The sequence below is a fragment of the Colletotrichum jinshuiense genome, chromosome 7, assembly GCF_051148585.1.
Source record: "Colletotrichum jinshuiense chromosome 7, complete sequence".
Lineage (NCBI taxonomy): Eukaryota > Fungi > Ascomycota > Sordariomycetes > Glomerellales > Glomerellaceae > Colletotrichum > Colletotrichum jinshuiense.
Genome location: NC_139314.1, coordinates 726188 through 734633, shown reverse-complemented (window position 1 = coordinate 734633; position 8446 = coordinate 726188). Strand labels below are relative to the sequence as shown.

The window sequence follows — 8446 nt, the reverse complement described above, 5'->3', positions numbered from 1 at the left end:
CCGACGCCCCAAACTATGGCGGCGCTCACTCTCAATTCGCTTCGCGTCGGTCTTTTTTTTCGTCTCCAAGACTTGTGCTAGCATCCTTTCCCTGGATCCTTCTCTTCCCTTCCCCAGTTCGGTACACTTCTGAGGCGGTGCCCACTGGCGCAGATGTCGTCCGTTTCGAGAAAACCGGTTTAGTGTAGTAGTCTCATTGCTGGCACGGCTCTGGTGGTTCGACTGGCTAGGTTGAGTTGATGGTCTGGACCGGTAACACATTTGTGGTCCTGATGCAGTGGCGGGTGGAGATCTTGATCGGCCACGGCGTGGTGCCTTGTCTCCGTTGCTTTCTTGCTCGTCCGCCATCGTCGCCAATGATTTGAAGAGCGAATAGTTGGCAGAAACCAGGGCCCCTCTCTTTAGAGGATCGTAGTCACGATCTACCAAGCATTGAAACTTATTCAAGAAGAGACATCATTCAGACGGGCGGCCGTGTTACGTGTATGATGGTGGAAAATTTTTGATGGAGATTAGGGGCGGTTGGCCGAAGATATATGTTGGCGCCGTCGGGCCTGCCGCTGCAAGGAGGCGGCACAGTTTAAGTTCACCAACCACGCCCTTGTCATTGTGAAGAGGGCATCCATGCCCAATATCGACGACCCTGTTCATCCATTTAATTCTCCAACGCGCAACCCAAATTACATAACAAATTACACATAAACGATACCGATGGAAACGTTTTGAGCAATGTTTCGCGAATGCAAATCATCCTCATCGAACACCATCAAGCCACCGTGTATTGCAGCTGTATAAAGAACAAGTTACAATTGCTATGACAGCAATTGAGGCTCCACTTTTGTGACTGATCCGGTTGAATAAGCGCTCCCGGCCCCAATACGCTGGCAGGGCTTGGCGTTAGATAAGTTTAGTAGATTGCGATGCTAAGAATCGATTGTTTAAAGATGTGAGATTCTTGACGAATAGTAAAGGCACGAAGCGCTTGGCAGTCGGCGCCAAGTGCCCGCTAAGACCACGGAACGTGCTAAGGAGCTGTCTCGTAGAGGCCTTGGACATATATGAAGATGGGCCGTAAGGGCTACGCGCGCGGTAGAGCAGATGAGGAGCTTTGAGAAATACACATATGCCTCCCTCGCGGCACCCTACTATTCAACAACTTCACCATAGAACTAAGTTCTCAATCTCCACGGTGCAACAGAAGTGAAACCAACAAGGCTGAGTCAGTCTCTTGAAATCAAACAAACAAATCAAGTGCTCTAAATGAACGGAATCATCTCTGCCGCAGCCTCGTGAAGCTGACTGGGAGTGTAAAGCAGCAGACCAATCCAGTTGCCGCGGTTTCCAACCCGCTGTGGAGCCCACGCCCTGATCGACGCCACACCTTCGGTGAACTCGGTGTGCGGGGTCTCACCGTGAATTTGTACCCCGCCATTAGCGCAACCCCGCCATCGACTGACAATTCATTCTTCACTCGCCACCAAGGAGGAAAAAAAAAGAAAAAAAGTTTTCCTCTTCCCCCTCGCACTCCCCCTCCGCCCTACCTCTCCAGAACCAAAATCGTCGGCGGCCATGTCAGAACTCTCCGCGCCGCCCGTCCTCTCGACGCCGGCCGAGTACACATTCGAAGACCCGACGCCGGCCGCGCCGCCCGCCGATGCCGACGCCGCCGCGGCCCGCACCGACGAGGAGCTCGCGTCCGTCTACGAGATCGAGCGCACGGCGCGCGAGATCCAGGCGGGCGGGTGGACGCGCGTGGCGCTGCAGTTCCCGGACGCCATGCTCCGCGACGCGTCCTGGGCGGCCGAGGCGCTGACGGCGGCGCTGGGCGGCAGCGACGGCCACCGCGTGTGCATCCTCGCCGACACGTCGTACAGCGCGTGCTGCGTCGACGAGATCGCCGCCGAGCACGCCGACGCCCAGGTCGTCGTGCACTACGGCCGCTCGTGCCTGTCGCCCACGTCGCGCCTGCCCGTCATCTACGTCTTCACGCGCCACGCCCTCGACATCGACCGCGCCGCCGCCGCCTTCCGCGGCGAGTTCCCCGACAAGCACAAGAAGGTCGTCGTCGTCGCCGACGTCACGTACCAGGACCACGTCGCCCCGCTGGCCGAGAGGCTGCTGGCGGACGGGTACACGCAGCTGCTGCGCACCGAGGTGGTGCACAACCCGGCCGGCACGATCCCGAACCGGAAAATCGTCGCCGCCGACGCCCCGGCGTCCGACGACCCGATCGCCTCCCCCTCCTACCCCCGAGACAGCAGCAAAAACAACAACAACGACGACGACAACAACGAAGACGCCACCGCCGTCACTACCGCCGCCGACGAAACGACCGACCTCGCCGAATACTCCCTCTTCCACATCTCGGCGCCGGCGCCGGCGCTCCTCCTCGCCCTGCAGACGCGCATGGCGTCGCTCCACGTGCTCTCGACGCCGGGCCTCGCGACGGACGACCCGACGCGCACGACCAACGCGCTGCTCCGCCGCCGCTTCGCGCGCGTGCTGACGCTCGCGGCGGCCGGCGTGGTGGGCATCCTCGTCAACACGCTCTCCGTGTCCAACTACCTCGCGAGCATCGACCTGCTGCGGCGGCGCGTGGCCGAGGCCGGCAAGAAGAGCTACACGGTGGTGGTGGGCAAGCTCAACGCGGCCAAGCTGGCCAACTTCGCCGAGGTGGACGGCTGGGTCGTCGTCGGGTGCTGGGAGAGCGGGCTCGTCGACGAGGACGCCGGCTTCTTCCGCCCCGTCATCACGCCGTTCGAGATGGAGGTCGCGCTGCGGCCCGAGAGCGAGCGGGTCTGGGGCGCCGAGTGGTGGGGCGGCATCGAGAAGATGGACCACGGCGCGGCGCGGCGCGGCGAGGGCGACGGGGACGAGGGCCTGGACGACGACGAGTCGGCGCCGCCCGAGTACGACCTGCGCACGGGCAAGCTCGTGAGCAGCCGGCCGATGAGATTGGCCGTCCGGTCGGCCAACGCGGACCCCAAGATGACCGTCGACGAGGGGGAGGGCGCCGACAGCGGCAAGGCGGCGCCCGGGCGGTCGGCGCTGATCCGGCGCGAGGTCGGCGAGGTGGCGACCATCAACGGCGTGCTGAGCCCCGGCGCCGAGTACCTGCGGTCGCAGCGGACGTGGCAGGGCCTCGGGACGGACTACGACGAGGAGGGCAGCACCGTCGTGGAGGAGGGCCGGAGCGGCGTGGCGCGGGGGTACACGGTGGGCGAGGACGCCGGGAGGGCGTAGGAGGCCGGGAAAGAAACCAAAATAGAAACGAGAGGAGTGCGGTTCTCCTCTCACGGATATTCAAAAAAGTAGAACCAAAAAACTACGGCGGAAAGGTTATGGCACCGGAGATGGACTACACCAGGACGTGTGTATTTTCTAGGCGGGGGCCCATACGTACGATACCAAATTCATGATCATGTCTCTGTTTATTTTCATCCTCGGATGCTTTCTTCAATTTTTGCAACGTCTGGTTCTGTGTACAGGAATGCGACGGACGCCCGATCGGCCCAGCCAGACCCGGGCGCGTCGCGACGACGGAGAGACGGCGGCATCGAGAGACGGCGGACAGCATAGGGAATGACACAAGGAAAAAAACAAGGGAAATGTAGCAAATGGGTTCGTATCGAAGGCGTTAGATTCGTCATCATTAATGAGTATTCCCCCTCCTCTTCGTACTCGTACTCCATCAGCGCATACATATATGCCCGGGTCGCTGAAAACACAGAAACCGCCCACCCATTTCTCTCTTCTCTTGTAAATAACAGTATCCTTCCGGCCTTGATCGTGTCACTTCCATGGTATCTTTTGTCATGTGTCCTTTTCATACATTTATTTCATTCTCCACCTCCCCTTCTTACACGCGTACACGAGACGCGATGCGTGCGCGCCCCGACAAACAACCCCCCCCCTCGCACCCCCCGCACGGCCCGCCTAGACGTAGACGCGGCGGTGCGAGTGCGAGTGGGAGCGGGAGCTGCGGTGGCTGTGGTGGCTGTGGCTGCGGCGGCGGCGGTGGCGGCCGTGGTGGTAGGACTTGCGCTCGTAGCTCGAGGACAGGCGGTCGCCGTGCATCCAGGCGAGGACGGCGGTGCAGAAGAAGAGGATGCAGTTGATGATGCCAAAGACCCACGAGGCCTTGAGCATGGCGCAGGGCTTGTCCCAGAAGAAGTCGATGTCGGGGCCGGAGATGACGACGAGGCTGGGGAAGCCGACGGACCAGCGGCCGTCGCTGTAGACGTCGGAGCAGTCGATGTTGCGGATGTAGCGCAGGTACCAGACGGCGGCGATGAAGGCGCCGACGAAGCCGAGGTCGATGAGGGCGACGAAGAGGGCGTTTGTGCTGCTGCGGTGGTAGCTGAAGAGGGTGAAGATGGCCCAGGCGAGGGCGAGGACGGAGACGATGAAGAGGACGAGGATGTAGTCGGGGACGATGACGTTTCTCTTGACGAAGCCGTCGACGAACCAGGCGAGCATGCCCATTGTTGGGATCTGGGGGAGGGGAGTCAGCGTGTTGTCATGGTGAGAGTGCGCGCGAGCGTAGAGGTGCAGTGTGAGAGGGTGTTGGTGGTTGTGGTGTTATTGACGGGCGAGAGAACAGAGACCTACCAGTGTGACGATTTGCAGGAATCGCGTCGACGCGAAGAAGAGTGCGAACAACATCTTGGGCGATTCAGCCTAGACGGCGGTGCGGTCGGCAGGTGAGGAATGCGATGGGATGCGACAGGATGCGCTTGAGGTGCGCTGCTTGCGACGGCGGCGAGAGGCGGGCGACGACGATGTGTGAGGGCGACGATGATGGACGCTTGTGGTTGAGACAGGCGAGCGAGACAGCGGCAGCAGAGGGGAGACGGCGACGTTTAAAAAAGACGACGGCTCTTTCTAGACGCTTCAGACGAACGTCGGGGTGGTTGGGACGGGGGGGGGATGACGGTTAAATAAACGAGGTGTGTGTGGGAGTGAGAGAGAGAGTGTGTGTGACTGTATGAGTGTGAGTGCCAGTATGCGTGTGAGCCAATGCAGGCCGAGGCAGGGTCAGCAGCAGCAGGCAAGGCAAGTCAAGTCTCGTCTCGACAAGCAGGGCCAGGGAAAGGTTGCGTCGCGGGCGGAGATTGTAGCGCGTAAAGGGCTTTCGAGGGGAGGGGGGGAAAAGCAAGGCAAGGCGGAACTACGCAACGCAATACCCGGCGATGCCCAGCTGCGATGCGGTGGGATGGGATGGGACGGGATGGTATTGGACTGGATTGGGTGGGAGTGGATGGGGTGGGAGGGGAGGGGGGGGAGTGGTTCAGTTCAGTTTTCAAATGAGGTGGTTGGGCTGGATCACGGTTCATGGATGTTGAAGCGAAGCGAAAAAGATACAGCGTAGTATCCGTCAAGCTGGTGCAAGATGTGACCCTGGAGATGGTGGCATCGTCGGGGGGGAAAAGAAGCAAAAAAGGGCCAGAAAAAAAAAGGTGTGGCAGGGATGGTTCCCAGTTTTGGGTGCCGTGTTGTTGTACGTCTCTCAGTCTGTGTGAGTGCGAGTGAGTATGAGGGTGAGAGTGAGAGAGTGAGATAGTGTGGGTGCTGACGGAACTCAATCTCAATACCGGCAATGACACGGGTGGCCGAGTCGAGATGGGATGGACAGACAGGCACGGGGACGAGGATGAACAGAGGCAGAGACAGAAACAGAGAAGAGTCAGCGGGCTTATTGTCAAACACCAGCATTCGAGGACGGTGCAGCGGTTCGTGGTGCATCGGGGCACGGCCGTTTGCCTGACGGGTGTCTTGACTTATCTTGTCTGGTCTGACGTTTTCGCGGCGGCAGCCAAACACGGGCTGCGCCGAGGGGCGAAGGCTGGCAGGGGAAAGGGGAAACGGAGGGAGAGGGCGAGGGACAGGAACAGGAACAAACAAGACACTCGAGCAAACGGCAAACAGGCGTCAAACAGAACAGCGGGTGACACGGACGAGGCAGCGCCGGGGGGGACAGGATGCACAGCATGCAGAGAGCATCATGCAGCCATCATGTCGCAGACGGCAGCCCGGGAGCGCGGCGGGCAGCTGCTATACTGAATGGATGCCCTGCTCTGTCTCTGTAGAGTGTTCGTAGTGTGTTCGTAGTGTATTCGCAGTGTATTCGCAGTGTGTGTGTGCACCACAACAATATCACAACGACAACAACATCCACAACGTAATACTGCGTCTTGTCCTGGCCGGCATTTCCTGGACCGGGGACTGGGATTGGAGCTGGCCCTGCCACTGCCACGGACCGACTGGACTGGGCTGGACAGCCCGACAATGTGGACGCGAAAGAGACACGGAAAGAAGAAAAAAGGGTCCTTCCCTGCGTCGGTCGCTATGACGTCTGTGATCGGCATCCGTTCTGCCTCTTTTCGGCCTGGCCGGTTCTCTGCCCTGGGCCGGGGACTGGGAAGGAGCTCACTCTGCTACCTACCTCATTCTACATCTGCGACCTCTACCTACCTCACCTGCCCTACCGGCCTACCTCACCTCACCTCACCACCGGTGCTTCCTTCCACCACTCACCTTGCACCGTTCATTGCACCCTCGGCAATCCGGTTTTCCCATCCAGTTGGCTACGGGGTGCGTGCCTGTTCTGCAGTGCTGTGTGTGTACCGGTATGTGTGTGTGTGTGTGTAGACCGCGGCCTGCATTCTGCAAAAGACGCCCTGCAAACCGTAACTGCACCTACCTTCCTGTAGGCCTTCGTCATCTCACAGATGAGGCTGACCGCTGCCTCGCACCTCTGCCCACTGCAGAAGGCGCCGATGATGCGCTCATTGTCTTCTCCTTCCCTGCCCTGCCTTTCCTGCCCGCCTGCCCTGCCAATCCGGGGCAGGAACGTGATGTTTCAGTCCTTCCCGAACGGCGGGCACGGCACCAACGGTTGCATTGTCTGCGTCTGCGCTGCCCTGCTCCTTCTTGCCTCTCTCCTTGTCCCTCGAACTGGGGTACGTACTCTGTCCCGGGTCGAGTTCGAGGCAGGCGCACGCCTATTTATGGCAGTGCGCCATGTACCAAGTGCTCAATGTGATGCGTTCGACCCAGGGCGTCTGTGCGCCGACCAACACAGGCACCACGTCAGAGGAGGGAAGGAAGGGACTATCGGTATGTTACGACTGGCTGCTGGTGTGCACCCTGTACCCGGATATTCCTCGCCTAGAAACGGGTTTTTTATCTTAGATAAAATAGAAATGAAAAAAAAGAGAAGAAGAAAATTCAGCCCAATGTCAAAACCCCCATCCCATTACCTACTGCCTTCCCACCGTTCCAGGGTCGCTCCTGGCGGGCGAGGGACAGAAAAATAAAGAGGCGGTCGCGACCTCCCCGTTTCCCGGCCAGCAATCGCAGCCAGCCAGAGACCGCCAGAATGGGCAGCAACAACTCACAGAATTGTGGGTAGCTACCCCCCCAGCTGGCCCACCTGCCAGCCAATCCGCGCCCCTCCCACTCCACCACCTTCCCAGCGAGCAACGGGAAGCCGTCCCAAGCTAAAATCGACGGGGCTGGTCACGACTCCCTCCTCCCGCCGACCGGTCTCGTCCCCCCCTTCACCGTCCGTCGTGCTCGCCTTCCCGCCGCCGCCCTTCTCCCCCTCTCCCCCCTCGCCCTCCCGCCTGACTAATCACTCACCAGACACACCTCCCGCCGCCACGCGCGGTGAAGAGTTCGTCCTAGTCTGCTAATGCGCAGAAATGCACGTCGACTGCCTGACCCGACGTGGCTGGGCCGGGCCTGACTCGTTCCCACTCATGCGAGCCGCCGGATCCACCCTCGCCGGGCCACGGGCTCAGGACGGCCCACGTGGGGGTGAGGGGCGCCGGCCCTGGCCGTTGTCGTTGTCTCTGCGCTGTGTCTCTTGTCTTGGTCACTTGCTTCGCTCGCGATGCAGCATCTGGGCGGTTCTCATGCTCGTCTACCCGGGGGTGCCCATGGATGGCCCTTTTCCAGCCGTCGAAAGCCGCGGTGTGCAACGCAAGCTCCATGTCTTCGGCCCCGAGCGGGGACCACGTCGGCCACTGGTTCATCTTGTACAGCCAGTTGTTGTGGTGTTTATTCTCATCATCATCATCAGCAGCAGCAACAGCAACGTCCTGGATTCGATACCGTATTTACACGACAACAGGTTGGGTGATTAATCAACTGCGATGAATGAACGTTTGTGTAGTTAACATTGATCTTCGTGCCATTACCTCCCACATACAATATGCTTATCCTATAATGTCTTGAACTGCCCTTCGCTTCGCGTAAAGACACGAACCACCTGAACCACACGCACCCGTCTCACCGCGCGAATGACGCTCGATCCAGTTTGTGCCGGGTATCACTTCTAGATATATGTACATACATACAGCTACGTCCAACTTTTACTCGTCTGGCCCGTTGGCGGGCAATAACACCCCCCTCGCTCCGTGGTATGATAATTCGGTAGAAG

The 8446-nt window shown here is 59.7% G+C and overlaps 2 protein-coding genes across 2 annotated transcripts; one reads left to right on the top strand and one right to left on the bottom strand.

The window, feature by feature from the left end:
• Positions 1-1569: 1569 nt before the first annotated feature.
• EsH8_VII_000178 (2-(3-amino-3-carboxypropyl)histidine synthase) lies at positions 1570-3243 on the top strand (the record flags this gene model as incomplete). Its single annotated transcript, XM_083270311.1, has 1 exon — positions 1570-3243. The coding sequence occupies one exon, from the start codon at positions 1570-1572 to the stop codon at positions 3241-3243; it is 1674 nt and encodes a 557-aa protein (XP_083127868.1).
• A 693-nt stretch (positions 3244-3936) lies between these two features.
• On the bottom strand, positions 3937-4665 carry EsH8_VII_000177 (uncharacterized protein; the record flags this gene model as incomplete). The annotated part of the gene is made up of 2 exons (XM_083270310.1): positions 3937-4494; positions 4612-4665. The coding sequence occupies 2 exons, from the start codon at positions 4663-4665 to the stop codon at positions 3937-3939; spliced, it is 612 nt and encodes a 203-aa protein (XP_083127867.1).
• Positions 4666-8446: the final 3781 nt, after the last annotated feature.